The sequence below is a fragment of the Monocercomonoides exilis genome (assembly GCF_001643675.1).
Source record: "Monocercomonoides exilis strain PA203 chromosome Unknown scaffold8-1962414, whole genome shotgun sequence".
Taxonomy (NCBI): domain Eukaryota; phylum Preaxostyla; order Oxymonadida; family Polymastigidae; genus Monocercomonoides; species Monocercomonoides exilis.
The window spans coordinates 966,260-984,835 of record NW_027150553.1 but is presented as its reverse complement, the minus strand read 5'-3'; the positions used below and the strand labels follow the sequence as shown (position 1 = coordinate 984,835).

The 18,576-nt window shown below is 32.3% G+C and overlaps 2 protein-coding genes across 2 annotated transcripts; both read left to right on the top strand.

Annotated features, from left to right (window-relative positions):
- The first annotated feature begins 2,756 nt into the window (after positions 1-2,756).
- Positions 2,757-4,711, top strand: MONOS_10639 (uncharacterized protein). Its single transcript, XM_067863104.1, has one exon. The coding sequence runs from the start codon at positions 2,867-2,869 to the stop codon at positions 4,157-4,159; it is 1,293 nt and encodes a 430-aa protein (XP_067732995.1). The 5' UTR covers positions 2,757-2,866; the 3' UTR covers positions 4,160-4,711.
- A 13,288-nt stretch (positions 4,712-17,999) lies between these two features.
- On the top strand, positions 18,000-18,362 carry MONOS_13249 (uncharacterized protein; the record flags this gene model as incomplete). The annotated part of the gene is made up of 1 exon (XM_067865936.1): positions 18,000-18,362. One exon carries the CDS (start codon positions 18,000-18,002, stop codon positions 18,360-18,362), a length of 363 nt encoding a protein of 120 aa, XP_067732994.1.
- Positions 18,363-18,576: the final 214 nt, after the last annotated feature.

Sequence of the window (18,576 nt, the reverse complement as noted above, 5' to 3'; positions counted from 1 at the left end):
GTGTATCTTCTTTTAATCGCACTGAATGTATTGCCAACCTCATCGTCATCGCTTTCTTCACCTTCCTCTTCCTCCTCAACTTCACTTATTTCCTTCTTTCTTCCTCGATTTCTCAATCACATCAATTCCATTTCTCCTTCTTTCTCCTTCTTCTTCAACGCTTTTTCCATCTATCTCTTCGAAGATCCTTCAAATTCTTCAAATTCTTCATTTTCTTCAAATTCTATTTCTCCGAAGACAATTTCTCCGAACACATTTATTAATTCTCTTCTTCATCCCTCAAAATATCCATCGGGCCATCTTTTGCAGTTTGCTGGCAAAAAACCCAACAATTTTGATCGAATTTCCCATTTATCGTCTTCTTTGCCAATTCAAAACGAAATTGAAGATAGCAAATTTTATCCTCTTTTCGCAATCAACGTGAGACCTATTTGTGTTTCATCTGTTGATTCTTCTTCTTCTTCTTCTTCTTCTCCTTCTGCTTTGATATTGCCACGCAGTTCTTCTCATTCAAACAAAACATCCATCTCAAACACAATCTCTTTTTCTTCTTCTTCATTTTTCTTATCACAATCACCATCTCTTCGTGTTGTTCTTTCTCTTTTTCCTTCTCTTTCTTTCCAACTTTTTAATTGTCCTCTCAATTTCACAATTAATTTTTCAACTTTCACTTCTCATTCTGAATGATGTTGAGTGTCACATTCTTTTCCTATCCATTTGCTCTGAACATTCACATTCAACATTCAAACATCCATTTTCTTTTTTTTCTCTTTTCTCTCTTTTCTCCCTTTTCTCTCTTTTCTCTCTTTCTCTCTTTTGCCCTTTCGCTTTTTTCTTTTCATTCAGCCATTTCTTTTCCAAGGGCAGCATTTCAGCCTCTCTTCAGAATGTGCATGTTCTCCATCAGAGTGAATGGAATTCATCTTTCCCTTCTCTTCTGGGTATAGTGTAACATATTGGGTCCGACTTTTTTTACAGAAAAAGCAACTTCCAATGAATGTTTTGCTTTATTTTGTTTTTAGAATGATTAATTGTTGTTAAAAATGAGTGAAAAATATGTTTGAATTGAGAAAAGAAAATTAAATTAAACAATATAAATTTTTCAATTATCTATGTAACTTGAAGCTGAAAAGCGATCGCCAGTACCTGAACTGTCACTGTCGGTTTCTCCACTTGATGAATTTGCATCTTCAATTATATCGTCCAAATTTGCAACATCTGATGTTACATCTTCGGTATCATCTTCTTCTAGTATTTTCAGAGGCTCGAATTGATAAATCATTCCGACTAAATGAATAAAATCAACTTTAAAAACACTTTTGACAGATAATCTTGTAGAAACTTATGGCGAAACCCCGATTGTTGAAAAAATGATCTCATATGGTGCCACATCCCTTCGACGGAATGAGAACAAGCCCCTGTGATAGGATCTCTGAAGTTTTTTTATGTGTGACAATCTTGTGTTCATAACCTAAATCCGGTAAAACTTTATAGGGAGCCCACTCATCACTCATAATTGTTGATCCTTGCAAAATGTGAGCTTGAATTATATCCAGCCAGTTCTTTCTTTTTCTGGATTTTACCATCTGAATCATTTTTTTCTGGACTGTTCCATCCATTTTCCTCTCAATTGCTCCAAAAACCCATTGCAGCCGTTTTGAGCGACCTCTTTTGTACTTTCTCCTCCTTTAAATTGCTTCATCGATTTCCACAACGATCCAAGGTCCCTCTGAAATGATTGGATGCTCGATCAAAAAATTCGTGCATGCAACACGACATATACTGAACCAATAACCAACGCTGTTATATGATAAATCCAACAGATTCTTTGCAGTTTTATTTGGTGTCTCAAAATATTAATAAAGAATCAACAACAGAATTTTTTCTAACCCTATTTTATTATGCTTGGAAACTGATGTTAAGAACAAATATTTTTTTGATCTGCACTTTTTGCATTTCCAATATGATGCATTTCCACCATTTTTGATACACTTTAAAAAAATACTCTGTCTTTTGTGCAAAATGGCTTTTTCCTTTGGAAAATGTGTTCAAAAAACCAATTCAAAGAATCGTTTATTGAGAAAAATTGAGATTGAAGCTCAGAAACTGACATAGAAAAATATCAAAGATTTCGTTCACAACGTAAACAATGATCAAAACCCATAATTCTAAATAATTTCTGTTTAAACCTTAATTGAGAAAACATAGAAATGAAACACATAAAAATGTTTTATATTAACTTATCAATTAGTTGAAAATTATTAGGTTTAATTCTATTGAGAAAATTCGGGACCCATTATGTTGCATCTTGCCCTCTTCTGCCACACACACACACACTCACTCAACTGTTGCTGTGTCTGATCCAAATGAATGCATCCCAGAAGCGATTTGAAATGTGAATGAAAAAATAAAAAATAAAAAACAAATGAATTGGTGAAAATTCAGCTTTTGTTTCTGAGAATTTTGGTGCAAATGCAAAAGAGCAGAAAATATAAGACTCAACATAACTTCACAGGTTTGCTATTTTTCACAGCAAGGCTTTTCATTTTCATTCACAAAAAATTTGTTGAACGAATATCAAAAGAAATAAAAATATAAATAATAAATAATAAAAATTTTTCTTTTAAGAAAAAATTGTTTGAATAACAAAATGCAACACTGCTAAAAATCATGCAATCACTTTATGCTCATTTTCTTTCTTATTTTAAGATGATTAATAGTGTTTAAAAAATTTATTCTAATATGATCAATTATATATTATTAATTTCAAATAATACTTTTTAACGATTGACATTTTTTCTGCTTATATTGCAGGACGAGCAGCGAAACCGAAGCGTTGAGCGGTAAAATTAGATAAACAGCAGATATGCAAAAATTGGAAAGTTATCCATTGATAAGGGACAAGAATGGAAGAACAGAAGCAATGCGATGGATTGTTGAGAAAATGACAGATCCTCCATCGGAAATACGACACGAAACAACGCTTCATGATAAAAATGGCTGGACAATGGCAATGTTGTGGATTGGATTTACCCACACGGAACCCCCAGAATGGATGAGACACGATGTTGCACTTGCAGACAATGACGAATGGACAATGGCCATGATATGGATTGAAAATGTAAAGACAGAGCCACCGGAATGGATGAGGCATGACATCACACTTGACAATAAGGACGGATTCACAATGGGTATGCTATGGATTGCATGTGTCAAAACAGATCCACCGAAATGGATGAGGCATGACATCACACTTCGCAACAATAACGGAGTAACAATGGCCATGATATGGATTCAAGACGTTAAAACAGAGCCGCCAGGATGGATGAGACACGATATTACACTTACTAATTATTGCGGACGGACAATGGCAATGAAGTGGATTTTTCATGTCAAGACAGAACCACCAGAATGGATGAGACATTGTAATTCGTTGAAGGATAAGAAAGAGAAAACGATGGCAGATTATTGGAAAATATATGTTAAAACTAAATTACCGAAATGGATGGTATTTGATGAAACATTGAAAGACAAAAATGGACAAACGCCGGGAATGAGGTGGATTATTGAGAACAAGACAGAACCACCGGGATGGATGAGACACGACAACACGCTTGCCGATAAGTTTGGACGAACAATGGCAATGTTGTGGATAGAGAATGTGAAGACTGAACCCCCAGAATGGATGAGACATAATAAGACGCAAAGAGATAAGGATGGGTGGACGATGGGGATGATATGGATTTGGGGTGTGAAGGCAGAACCACCGAGTTGGATGAGGCATGAAATCACTCTGCAAAACAAGGATGGATGGACGATGGCGATGCTGTGGATTCAGTTTGTTAAGAATGAGCCACCAGAATGGATGAGACACAGCATCACAGTTTATGATAAGGATGGGTGGACGATGGCAATGATATGGATTTGGGGTGTGAAGACAGATCCGCCAGTCTGGATGAGACACGCCATTTCACTTAGCGATAAGGAGGGGAAAACAATGGCTATGCTATGGATTCAGTTTGTGAAAACAGAACCGCCAGTGTGGATGAGACATAGTTATTCGTTGAAGGATAAGAAAGGAAATACGATGGCAGATTATTGGAAAAGCGATGTCCAGGGTGCACTACCGGAATGGATGACGATTGATAAAACCGCATGAGTGTTTGTCTTATTTGCATTGAAAGTGTCATTTTAGATGCTTCCAATGAATCAGCTGATTAACTGGTTTCTCAATAAAGGCTCTTCAACGGCCTATCGAAATGCATGATTATTCTTTCTTTCTTTCTTTTGAAGTGACTTTCTAACTTTCTGCAAACACTCGGATATTCTTCAAACAAGAATCATTTTGATAACCTTTCTATTCATCTTCAATAAATTTTTTTTTTTCATTTTGTATGAAATTTAAGCGATTCATTTCATTTCATTGCTTTTATTTTTTCATATTTTTTTTTGTCTGAAAATTTACCAGTCTCATTTTTATTTGATTTTGCAAATAGTGAAAGAAAATCTCAATTCAAATCATCTTGTTTTCTTTTTATTTTTCTTTTTTCCAATTTGCCAATGTGATTGAAAATTCACTTTGGCATTTTGAAAATGAAATGAGCATTTCTGTGATTTGGAGTTGAGAGAACTGTTATTCTTGGTTGTTGTGCTTTGACGATTTTGTTGCAGCCATTTTGATCAGATTCAACAGTTGCGATTCAGTTAATAATTGGCTCATATTTGTTCATTTTTGGGAATTGAGAGTGTTTTGTTGCTGTCTTGCAAAAAACACAGAATATTCGCAAAGACAACATGAACTTTGACATTCAGATGGTTCATTTGATGTCACACAAAGTGAAGATTTTGAGAAAGACATTACAAATATATGTAAGTGTCACATAAATGATTTATAAAAAAAAGGTTCGAAGAAATATGCATTTTCATATCGCATTAACAAATCACATTCACAATAATATGTGTGAAAAAATAAAATTGATTATTAAAAAAGGAAATCCTTTTGTGAAATAGACTCCATTGGTGTTGTTGAAAACTCATTTATTGAAGTGTGAGAAATTCTCTTCAAACATATCTGAATGACAAAAATCATAGTTCCGATTGAATTCTGTCTCTTTCGAATTGTGGAAGAAGGCAAACAGATGAAGAGAAGAAAACCTCGAGGAGAGAGTATGAATGATTTTATAAAGAAGACTCATGAACTGTTTGAGATGGAAACAATGGAAATGTCATTGAAGAAAGGAGAAAAACAAATGGATCAATCACAATCTTCTGAACATCTTTTCTGCTGAAGAAGGTTCAGCTGAATGCATATTTAGCAAAATGTTCAGACATGATTCTTTTAATGAGAATTGGAAAAGATTTTCTTTTCCATTCACTTCAACAACAGAAACAGAATCCACATTTGTCATTCAGGAGAATTTATATCCAACCACTTCATTCGTGTTGAATATGATTAAACCAATGAAATGAATGTGGATTTGAGGGGTTCGCTGTTTTTGTTGTTGGGCAGAAGAAACGAGATGAATGAAACGAAAACAGCTGTTCAATTCCCATTTGTGGTGGGAAATAATATCTTCCATTCATTTCATGAAGACAAAGAATAATCTTCAATGATTGATTAATATTCGCACATTTCATTATTCACTGAGTGTGCGATGTTTTCATCCATCTCTTCATCAACAGCCATTCCATCCATGAGTGATCGTGAGGAGGAGGACGAAATCCCTATGCCCTCATCAGTCTTTGAGGTGGAAGATGTCAGAGCTGGTGATGGGAATGAAGATGTGAATAACAAAGGAGGATGTGATATGCTCAATCTGGATAACCCTTTCAGAGCATTTGATGCTTCTTGTTCACTTTTGTGGGAGAAATATTGGCAGGTACACTCCATCTTTTATTCGTGTCTGTTCTGTTGTTGACTTTGATGCTCAATCTGGTTATCGAATTAATAAACAAGAAATATGGCCAATTATCGTCTGCACAACTGATCCAACCATTTCCTTCTATTCTCCTTCATATTCTTCTTTCTCTTCGCCATATTTCTTCTTCTTTCTTCTTTTGTCTTATTTTTCATCTTTGTCTCCTTCACTTTTTTTCGGTTCTTCCACATATTCGTTAATGAGTGCATGAATTTCTGTGGTAACATCTCTGCTGCAATCATTATCTCCCACAGTCCTAACTCCAGTTTCTTCCTCTCTTCATTCCTCTGAGAATGCTTCTCTTTCACTTTCATTTTCTGCGGCTCATCACTCCCCATTACAGACGTCAAGCCTTTTTTCCATTCTTCTTCTTCTTCTTCTTCATATCCCACCTCTGCTTATAACTTCAATCTCTTCAACTTTCTCTTCTTCTCATTTTGTTTTCTTCCTCCAATAATCCTCTTCCAAAGCCACTTCCATTCCCTTTCTTTTCCCATTCTCTGTTCACTTCTCTCACTGAACACAGCCCATCTGCAATGATCTCTTCTACATGTTTTCCTTTGAATCATCTGTTCATCAAAAACATCCTCAATAAAACAAACAATACCAAGTTTAGTGTTGCTGAGGGGATTCTGATGACATCTCATTCGATTTTATCATTTTGAAGAAACCTAAATTTATCAACACTTAAAAAATATATTGCAAAATCATCACTAATGAAACAAGTGAAATCATGCATTCCATTCACCAAAGCTCCTCGACCTCAAAACAGACCTTTCCGCTTTTTGACGTTTATTCAAACTATTTTTCAACAAATCACGAAGTCAATCATGCGATGAAAAACATCATTCGAAAAGGACAATCAGTGATTTTTCATCATTCTCTTCTTCATCAACAATCATCGATCCAATTTTTCAACTCGGTAAAGGATTAACAAAACGACCAATCCTTGTTCCATTCAGTTCTTTGCAATAACTCAAATGCTTCAACTGCTGCATTAAATTTTCCATTGTTGTTTTTCTTTTCTTCATTCGTTATTATTCATTTTCGTTTTGTCAAGCATTTCAGGCATCGGAGCAGACATAAATTGTTCTTCTTCTTCCATTTTCTGTTTCTGTCCTTTCTCTTCCGTGTGCCAGCACATTTATCGATTCAACAAAAAAATTAACAAAGAGAGACAGAGAGAAATCATCTCAGTCATTTCGAATTCAAGGGAATCAATGTTTCCAAACTGGTGAATGCTTTTAATACCCCCTTCTCCTGCATTTTTGCAAATCCACAGAAACACAGAAGCCATCCCCAATTTCCCATTCGCATTCAACAAAAACATCCTTCAAAGGCAAAACAACAAAAAATAGAAAACACAAAATAGTCATGAAAATGTATGCATTCACGTCATCAAACTGAATAATGACATTTTTGGCTAGATATTTCACAGAATAAAACAATGATTTAACTTTTCAGGTTTATTGTAATGGATGATCTGATCGAGTCGTTTTCTTTGAACGAAATTAACCATTGGAAAGATGAAAGATTATTAAGCGAATATTTTCTGCAGGACAGGCGATATTATTTTGTGTGGTGGAATGAAACAGCGAAGGGGGGAATTGATGATGGAATTGGGAGAGATGATTTTTATGAAAAGCATCTTTGAAGGAAATACATTTTCCAAAATAGCATATAAAAATCATGATGTTTGCGTTTTTTATCGTTATTGTTTGTAAAGAAAATGCTTTTATAAACCATCTTTTCAGAGTCCAAGAATCTGATAGATTATACAAATAACCATTCCTTTGATTTTCTGAGGAGATCATAAGAAGAGAGCTATGCCGAGAGAAAATCAGCAGATGTGAATTGCAGATTTTTTGTATTCAGTTGGGAGAGGGGATGAAAATAAATTCGATTTCAAAGCATTTGGATGAGAGTGAAAAGGAATAACAACAATAGGACGGCTCTTGAAGAGGAAAAATGAAGAAATATTTTTTTATGAGGAAAATGGATGACAACATAGAAAGCAGTATATTTATGTGTGAAAAAAGGATGATGGAGAATTGAGCACTGAGAAATAATGGAAAAGGAGATTGACAGCTACGGTGATAAAGCAATCTTCTGCTTTTGCGATAGGGAGGGTGCATGTGTCCTTTTGAGGAATTTTTATAATTTAAGCAAAACTAATTATTATTATTTTATTTAATATCTTTTTTCCATTCCAGCAAACAGCATTTTTTTGTGTTGAGCTCCATTTCCATGGACAATCCATATCAAGCAGCATTTTTTGGAGATAATAGGGTTTCTTCTCACTCTCCTTCGATCTCTTCACTGACGAGATTTTTTTTATTTGGCTGATGAAAAGATCATCTTCTTCGTTATTGAGAACTTATTGACCATCAAATTCTCATGTTGCAACACGGAATAATTCTTCCATTTGTTGTTGCTGTTGGCTGTTATGTAATTCGAATCTGTTCATTATGCCTGCATTTTCTTCAAATGAGTCTTGTTCGCCTTTTTCGCCCAGTTCGTCCAAAGTGCATCATCAAACTCATTTCATTCCATTTCTTTTTTGGCTTCCTCTTCTTATTTTCCTTCTTTTCAATCTCAAAATGATTCGGTATATTTTCGAACTGAATTTTTTGATTGGAAAAATTATTATTCTGAAGAGTTGATGGAAAGAGAGAGAAATAAGGTGATTTACCAGTAATGGAATCAGAATCAAATGTGACCATGTTTTGTGCTGTTAATTAAAGCTCCTTGTTTGCTCCATCTCCCATAATAGTTTTTTCGTCGGAGAAATTTACATGATTCTCTGGTTGAATAAAAGTTTCTGGTTTGTTTTGATTGAAGTTGTCAAATTGTTCTGAATGAAAATAGATTGAATCATTGGCAAGAAATGGTTTCATCGACTGCAAAAATTAAATATCTTTCACATATTTTTGTCGATTGTTAGTTATATTTTTTTCTTGAAAAAAATGAAGTTATGAAACGAAGAAGTGAATTCGAATTAATTTTGAACCAATAGAAAAAAAATAAAAATTAATGGGCGAAGTCCCTTTATAATAATATCCAATTTGCCTATTTCAAAATGCCATTCGATGCGGCTGAGAGGAAGCATTCACCAGAGCTAATTGATTTGTTTCAAGATGAATAAAAGACAATCAAATGGCTGCAGAATAAAAATTTTGTTCTTTCATGTCTGTTGTGTTGGAAATGCAAAAAACACATGAATTTCCAACTTGAAAAAGGAAATTACCACAATTTTAGATGCAAACACTGTAAAAAATCATTGAAAAGCAACACCGTTTTAGAAAAAATCAAGTTACCGTTACGAATGATTTATATCATTGCTCTTTGTTTTTGGCTTCATTTGGAACAGCTTCAAGCAGCAATTTTGGCATCAGTGAATGTCTCCACAATTGTAAAGCTTTATGCTTTATTTTGGAAAGCAATTGTTCTTCATCAACAGCAACATGCTTTCAAAATTGGAGGAGAAAATAAAACGATTGAAATTGTTGAAGCTGCTTTTATCGAAGAAAGGACAAAGTGGGAAGAAGAAAACCATTACCACGGACTGTTGGGGGCGTTGAAAAGCCTGAAACAGCAAAAGAAAGGAGTAATATGTTATTATCAATAGCACCTAATCGAACAAAACCTGCGTTGCAATCTCTCATTGAATCAGCTGATAAAAGAAAAGCACAAAAATTAATACTGACTGTTGGTTAGGGTGTAGTTCATTGGACACTCTTGGTTTTATCCTTCGAACTGTGAATCACAAAAATCACTTTGTTGATCCATTTTCAAAGTGTCATTCAAACAGGATCGAAGGGTCATGGTCACTTTTAAGGCATTTTCTTCATCGACATGGGGTCCAAAGAAATTATTTGTCCAATTATTTGCAAAAGTTTACTTATCGAAGAAATCCAGATAAGAATTTTGATAATTTTTTCCACGTTTTCATGAAATCATCTTTCGAAGATATCACTGTTATTGAGGAGGATGAATAAGTCTGGAATTTCATTTTTTTTTAAAATTTATTATTATTATTTTTTTTTATTTCTATTTCTATTTTATTTTATTTTATTTTTTTGTTTTGTTTTGTTTTGTTTTGTTGCATTGCCTTCTTTAACAATATAGTATCTTATTCTCGAATATTTTTGAAATGAATTTGACAACATTTTCTGTATTTGATATTATTTTTAAATGTTTGATATTAGATAAACCGGATATTATAAGAATCGAAAGTCGAAGCATTGTGATTTGAATATCACGTGAAAAAAGTTTGTTAATTACACCATTTATTATTCAAAGTTGTTAAACTTATTATTCAAAATTAATAAAATTCAGTATTTTTTATAAAAAATTTTTTTGATATAATATGATCACTGGCTGATTGTCAGAGAGTGATTAAAATGTTTTGTTTTTTCATTATTCTTAAAAAGGATGAAGATTGAACCCCAATTTTTATTATTTGTGAATAAATTTAAAAAATTTTGATATTTCAGAAAAAAATAATTATCCATGAAATCGGATAATTTTTCAAATTATTTCATCTCCTATTGTAAGATTGTGAATTATTAAATCGAAAATTTTTATAATATAAAAATTCAAGTGCTGGAAACAACAAAAAACAAACGTAGAATTATTATTGGATTCAAATGGATAATTTCAAATTTGTTTTTTGTTGTTTCAGCACTTGAATTTTTATATTATAAAATTTTCGATTTAATAATTCACAAAGATATAATTTAAAAAAAAATTAAATCATCTTCATCTGACAATCAACCAGTGATCATATTATATCAAAATTAATTTTGAATAAGAAGTTTACCAGAATCGAATAATTAGTTTATTAATTTTGAATTATAAATGGTGTATATATTTTTTGTTGATCTCATGAATCCTTTTGAAATCAAAATTTTCTTCATTTAATGAATAAAATCAAAATCGAAATAAGGATAAACAAGACCTGTGCGACACGACAAGCGAATTTTTGTTGCTGTAGGTCACTAAAAATATATATATATATATATATATATTTTAATAATTGACTGAAATCAAAAGCACTTGAATTATATGAAATAATTATTCAAATGCACATTTATTTCTCTTTATTAATAAAAGACAACTTTAGATCAAGAAATACTTTTTAACAAAAAAGAATTCTTAAACTATTATTTCTTTTAAATGCACTGATTGTAAGACAAAAACATAGATGAACGGTATTTAAATGTATTATTCATAAACCATATAAGCTTTTATTTTTGCAGATGTTTGTTATTCGAACATAATAAAAAACAACTTTTAAGTTTTTATATAATATTGTTTTTATAACAACGTTATCATTTTGCAATTTAGGAAGTGACGCCATTGGGAAATGCAATGGTTTGAAGTTATTGATAAATTTGAATTGTAGGTGATTGAATATTTTTCTTTATATTATTTTAAAGGATTGTTATCTGATACAGAATGTTGAGCAGAATTTGAACAGAGACAAAAAAGAAAAGCGATGAATGCACTGATGAAAGAGATGGATGATGAAGAATTAAACAATAAACTGTCAACAGAACTGTTCTCCATTATTGAAATATACAATAAAGAAAAGAAAATATCAACGAGAGATAATTTTTGTTTGTTGAATAGAATTTGGTATTTTGATGTGCAAAGAGGTTCATGGATAGATGGCTTTGCAATTACTTCATTGAATGAAAGAAAAAAAAAAAGAAGATGAACGAAGAAAAAGAGAAAAAAGAGAAAAGAAACGAAAATTTTCTATCTGAACTTTGTGAAAGCTATCTTTTGTTAAACATTGGGACTTCATCACAATTGATATCTGTTTGCGTAACCTGTCTGCTGAAAGCTGCGTTGAAGAAAGATGAAAACAAGGAAACTCAAAAAGATGTGAAAATGGCACTTTTAGCGTTGAGTTGCATTAACGTATATAACGTATGTGTATTTCTGTTAATTTTTGACTTTATTGATATTTTTTCAAATATTTGAAGAAAAAGTTGAAATAGCTCTTTATCTGAACGGAATCAAAGAAATCATCAAATATTATCAGGATGATAACATTCTAACACAACTGGTGTATAAGTCTTCCTGGTTGTAATTTTCTTACCAAACGCTCGAAAAAAAAAACTTTGAAGAAGTAATTGCAATTGAAATGCATTTGATTTCCTTCATCACATTTATTTTTATTTTGAGAATGAATAATCAATCATTTTTCAAAAATAAATTATTAATAAAGTTATACATTATTTTAAAGGCTGCATTTTAATTGAAAGAAATAACAAAAAAGTTATATTTGAAAACTTTCAACTTCATCTTTTTCAACGATTTCATTTTTATTGCTTTCTTGCTCCTTTGTAATGCTCATACTCATATCAATGTATTCAGGCTGAATGATCATTGTGTTGTTTTTCTCCTCAAATTTATGTGCCAGTTCTGTCAATCCAAACAAACCGCTCTGCACCATACCATTTTCAACCCTTCGTTCCTTCATGAAGCTGATGTCACCAAACGCTATCGAGAAAGATGGGGTAAGTTCATTCTTCACGTCGTTTGCGAAGAATCTGCTTGTTCTGATAGGCATGCGTGTGAAGAAATCCACTCATTGTTGCACTGTTTCATTCCCAAACTTGTTAATGAACGATCTGGATGATTGTTCGTCACTATGGTGTTCACTGCTTTCTTCTTCCTCTTCTTCCTCTTTATCATCATAATCATCTTCATCTTCTTCATCGTCTTCTTCATCGAAATCATCTTCACAATCGTCTTTTCCTGCTCTTCCAACTCCTCTTTTCTCCTTTTGAATTTCATCCACTCAGCTGTTATATTCTTCTTCAAGAGATGCAAGAATCGTAAGTTGTTCCTGGAGTGATTACAGTTTGAAGTAAAAAGGAAAATATAAAGGAAGTCATTTTTCGATTGTCTGTTCAACAAGATAGTGATGAAAAATAGTCTCTGATTCATCCTCAGCTTCAGCATAGGCTCTGGCGATGGCAAGTGGTCCACATAAGAGCAAGGCGAAGAAGAGAGTGAAGAAGAAGAGAGTGAAGAAGAAGAGAGCGAAGAAGAAGAAGAAGAAGAAGAGGAGGAGGAGGAGAAGAAGAAGAATGAGAAGAAGAAAAAGATGATGATGAATTAGGGAGAAGAGAGAAAATTGAAATTATCATCTCCTGTTCATATTTCTCCTTTAAAAACAAAAATGTAGATGACACAGACACATCGTTAATTGCATGATCAAAGAGGATCTTATAATTCAAATAGCGTTTCATTTGTGTATTCTTTTTTTTCTCCTCTTCATTCTTCTGAAATAGGCAAACCTTCAAATTCTTTTCTTCCAATTGCTGTTATTCCTGCTCCCCCTTTATCAGTCATATCCATTTCAGCTTCTCCATCCATGTCTCTTTCTTTTTTCACTTTTTCTTCTTCTTCTTCTTTCTTTTTTACTTTCTTCCTTTCTTCCTTTCTTCCTTTCTTCCTTTCTTCCTTTCTTCCTCTCTTCCTTCTTTTCTTTCTTTCTTCCTTCCTTTCTTCCTTCCTTCCTTTCTTTTTTTTTATTCGTCTTTTACATCTTTATAAACTTCCATACCATATTATTATCTATCTTTTCACATTCATCATTTAACAGATTAACTTTCCAGTGGTTTTTGATAAAAATAAATACAAGATTTTTCAAAATGAAACATTCTGAAAAATGAAAAGCAACTCATTTGAATTGGTTTGCTGTTTCATGAACCTTTATGAGTAAAAGTTTTTCTTATAGAAGTGAAGCTTGTTCTTTTTTGATTGATTTGGAAAAAAAAAACTGTTCTTTACAAAAAAAGAAGCAACAGTAAAAATATGATGTGAAAACGAAAGCTGAGAATAAAAACAAGGATAGAACTGAGAGAGAAAAGAGGATTAGCTTAAATATTGGGAAATAGGAAGTTTATTTAAAGAAAGAGAATTGGAAATCGTTGTTCATTTGTTTCAATTTGCTTTATTAAAGAAAAAATATAACGATGTAATAAAGCTCAAAAATAAAAATGCTGATCAAATGAAACGTGATTCTTTTGAAGGAAAACCTTGGAATTGGAACTAGAAAAACAGTCAATTTTTTGAATATTTAACTTTGATCCATGAAGATGTAATCCACAAGGAAGCAATGAACACAGCAATTTTATGATTTCTGAAGAAAAAAATGAAAAATAATAAATGTTTGATTCTTGTGAGTTAATATGTTGCAAACTATTTCATCTCTTGTTGCATTTTCTTTTTATATGCATTGGCTGAGAATAAGAAATGAGTATCTCACAGAGTTTCCTTGAGAATTGATATTGTTCCTTATTAAAAAAAGCCATGGATGAGAAACTTATTTATTCTCGGCAAGAAAACAGCTTCAGGGTTTCATTTCAGAATCGAGGCATTGATTGTGAACAATCCTTTTGTTATTTTCATTGAAACGACGTTTCATTATGAAAAAACAAAAGGATGAAATAAAGATATTTCAATGATATTTAATTGAAAAGAAATGTAACAGACGCATTTATCTTTGGTTAATTAATAAAAGAGAATTCAGTGTCTCCAACTGAAGGGAATGTCTTCTGTCACCTGTTATTCTTCGAATTCTGGAAATAACGAGTTCACATGATTCTTCGCTGCAGGGACACGAAATAAGGGACATGCTTATATTGGCAAATATTGTATTGAATAATCCTTTTGAACCTATTATTGAAAAAAACGAATGAGGATTTCGATCCACGTTGCAACACTCAGTCGGAAAAAGGAACTCTCCGTATAGTCTTTTGCAATTAACCTTTATATCTTCCTCGAAGTCCTCCAATGATTGATCAACGTATTAATCGAAAGCTTGAATCAACCTTAAATTCCATGATGATGTTAAGTTGGAATTAATATAAATAACAATTTCGTTGTTTTTATGGACGTTATCAGAAACTTATTGAGTAATTTTTTCGTTTGATCAAACTTTCATAACATCAACTTCTTCTACATCTTCAATTATGCTGTTTTCATATGTTTCTTCTTCATCAATTTGCGTCAATGTATTTGTAGCATCATCTCTTCCTGACGAATGCGATCGCAAAGAAAACGTATCTGTGCTTTTGTCTTCCCTCTTGCTTTCATGAGATGAATTATTCGAAAATTCATCATCTTCAGCCTCTAATTCTGCCTCAGTTAATCCAAAGATATCCTCAAAAATTGTTTCCTCATTTGATTGCTTTTCTTCATTATCCTTTTCAGTATTTTCTATCTCTTCTGATTCCAGAACATCCAACAATGAAAGTAATGATAAAATGTCTAAATTTTTTTGAATAGTTCCTTTTGTTTAATTGTCTAATATAACAAAAATTTCATATTTTGATCAAATTTATGTTCCCAATTATGAAACTTCACAAAAACGGTAATGATAACATTCTTTTGGATTTGTTTCCATTTTGGTGAAGTTTCTTGAGTAGGAACAAAAAATTGATGAAAATATGAAATTTTTATTTTATTAGAAAATTAAATAAAAGGAACTTTTCAAAAAAATTTTGACAAATATCAGCTTCTTTTTGAAAGGTTGAAACTCTACTCTCAATTCTTGCTATTGTATCACTCTGGCTTGCTGTTGAAACATCGTGAAAGACAAAACTTGCTTGTGAAGGCTTCGTTGAGGAAAAGATCGCTTTTTCAAAAGACCTTAATGAAAGCGGTGAATGAATACTTTTGAACGAACATGAACTTTCATCTAAATTATCAGAAATAAAACAGGATTCTTTTTCCTCAACACTTATTTTGTCAATTGTTTGATCCAGTGATTCCATTGAACGGTTTTCTGTTGTCAATGAAGAAGAGGAAGGAATTCTTGAAAAATTGTCTTCGTTGATAGAAAAAGATGATCTTTTTGACTTTCTTGAAGAAAATGATGAACATGAATTTGATTCACAGAAGGAATCTGAAGAAATTGATTTTTTATTTATTATGCGAAAATCACTTGCTAAAGAATGAGATTTGTCCAATGAACGATAACTCATGCTTTATTGTTCCATATAAAAAGCTGCTTTAAAATTTTTCATTCATTAAGTGATTCAAACAAAAAGGAGTTAATGAAAAGGAAAAAGCTATCATAACTTCTCTTTTGCGTGTCAAAAACGTGTTGTGGAAAAAAATATATGGATTTGTGACGCGTTTTGTTCATGCTTTGCATTGAGTATTACGGTTCTGAGAAATTGAATATTAACTACAACATGCCTGAAGGAATTGTAAAAAAACGTATCCCAATTTTGATGAATCTCTTTCTAAAAACAGACGTAACATATCTAGCGAAAAAAAGCAATATCTCAAATCTCAAAACTTCCAAAATAAAACATTCCGTAAGCAGCTCTTCTTTAACTGCTTTTTCTTTATTTGTCCTGATATATTTGCACATCTGATAAATGCACAACCATCTTGTTGAAATAAATGTGGGACACTTTCTCATGAAAATATGTTTGTATTTTTGAAGAATGAGTTTTTTTGGGAAACTCTATTATTTGTTGTAATATATTCGACAAAAACTCGGATCTGTAGATAATTCTTGTAAAAATAAGATTGCATAGATGATTCATGCAATAGACAAAAATCTGACAGAATGAATTCAGTTTTTTCTCGTGTATGTCTGTAGATTCCACCGAATTTATTTGTTCGAGTGCTAATTTCTGAGGCTTGAGGCCATCACTGCAAAAGCAACGAACTTCAAAATTCAGCTTCCTGATTTCACTCATCACAGTCAATGATAGTTTTTTAAAAATCGCTTTTTGTGTAACATGATGGATGCAATTTCCAGAATAATTGTTTTGCATTCATTAACAAAGGGACAATATTTACAACAGTAAATTTTTGTCCAGCCACAACTCCACCATCCATCACAACAGCAACTGCTTTGTTTGAAACATATTTTGAGACCAAGATTTCATTCTTTTCCTTTTCATGAAGTAACAAAGTTGCAATCCTTCTTGTTGTTATTCTTGGAAATATCAATTTTGATGGAATTGTCGGGTTTTGTTGAGAAACTGCAACATGAGTTGATGTGAAATCATTGTGCTCTTAAGATAAAGCCGAAAGAAATGAAGCATTACACTGACTAATAAATCGAATGAACAAAGGTTGAATTGGCTTGAAATGATTAAATTGACTTTTCATATTCTCCTTTTTTTTGATTGGATTTTTCGACTTCATTTGATTTTGGTTTCATCTAAAATTCCACACTTTGATTCGACAATAATTAACACTCATGATTCTCAATTGAGTAATTGCCTCTTCTTCCTGAAAAACCGCACGCAATTCCTTTTTTTAAATATGGGCACAAGAAATAACGATGTGGGAGAAAATTTTTGAAAAATCACCACAGATCAAAAAATAGATACCATAATAATATTAATTTTCAATTTTTTCTTCAATAAAAATGTTTTTAATCGTTTTTTCAATGAGTGAAATTTTATTCGAACATATCATGATAATGTTTGAAGACATAAATTAAAATTGAATTTTTATTGCATATTTTGATCAAAATTAATTATGATTTTATTGAAATAAACGAATGCAAGATGATATGAATTTTGAAAGACAACTATTTAACAGATTTTTCAAAAAACAGAGTGCTTTTCCAAAAATGGCAATTTAAGTGTGTTTCAATTGATTACAATTTCTTAATATTTGTATTTTGTATGTTTCAGATGAATTGTTTTATATGTTGTATAAATATTTGTCTTTTCTTTTGATGATAACTACATACAAATCAATGCTTTTGAAGAATTCTTGTATTTTCCACAACTAAACCTCATCTCCAATTCATTTTCAAAGCATGTTTATCTACCCACAAACACATGTTTTATCCTCCAAAAGAATGTTTGCTCTTTTGATCTTATATTTTCAACAAACAATTCAAATTTTAACGTTTAGAAAGAATTCATCATTGCATATCTGACAGCTTCATCATCAGACTATTTCCTGTTGTCAGGAAAGAGCAAAAGAGAGCAAATTCATGATTGAGCCTTCAGGAACATATCAGTGAAATTAGACAATTACAGTGATTGGAACGTGGAACATTCATGTTTGTTGAGTTCAATGGAGAACGGCCTCATTTATTCTTCTGCTAAAGTATATGAAGGAGGCGTTTCAATTGGATCCTATTCTTCAGAGGAATTAATCAGCAAAAACACATCAATAAGCTACGGGAAAAGAGAAGCAAATGCTTTTAAGAAAAAAGATCCAATGGACACAACAGAAGGCCAATCGTTTTCATTGTGCGAATGGGTTGAATGCACTGCACCACAAGGAGGAGCACTTTATGATCATGATAATGAAAATGCAATTTTGGCTGTTGAGAATTGTTCTTTCGTGAGATGCAATGCTTCATCCGCAAGATGTGAAGGAATTTGCGCCTTGAAAACTGCTGAATGCGTTGATATCAATTATGTATACGTCTAATGCACTGCTAAAGCTGCCACAGACTTCGGAGGCGGAGATGGAAAAACAGATAACATATATGCCCAACTTCTTGTAGGTGATTGCTTCTTTAATAACCATTCTTCTGCGAATGACGGAGAATGAGTTGGTTTCTATCAAGAAACTGCTCAAAAACAAAAAAAAAAGCGCTTTTAACTCATTCTTCAAAATTTGTCGAGCGTCAAAATTTTCAACT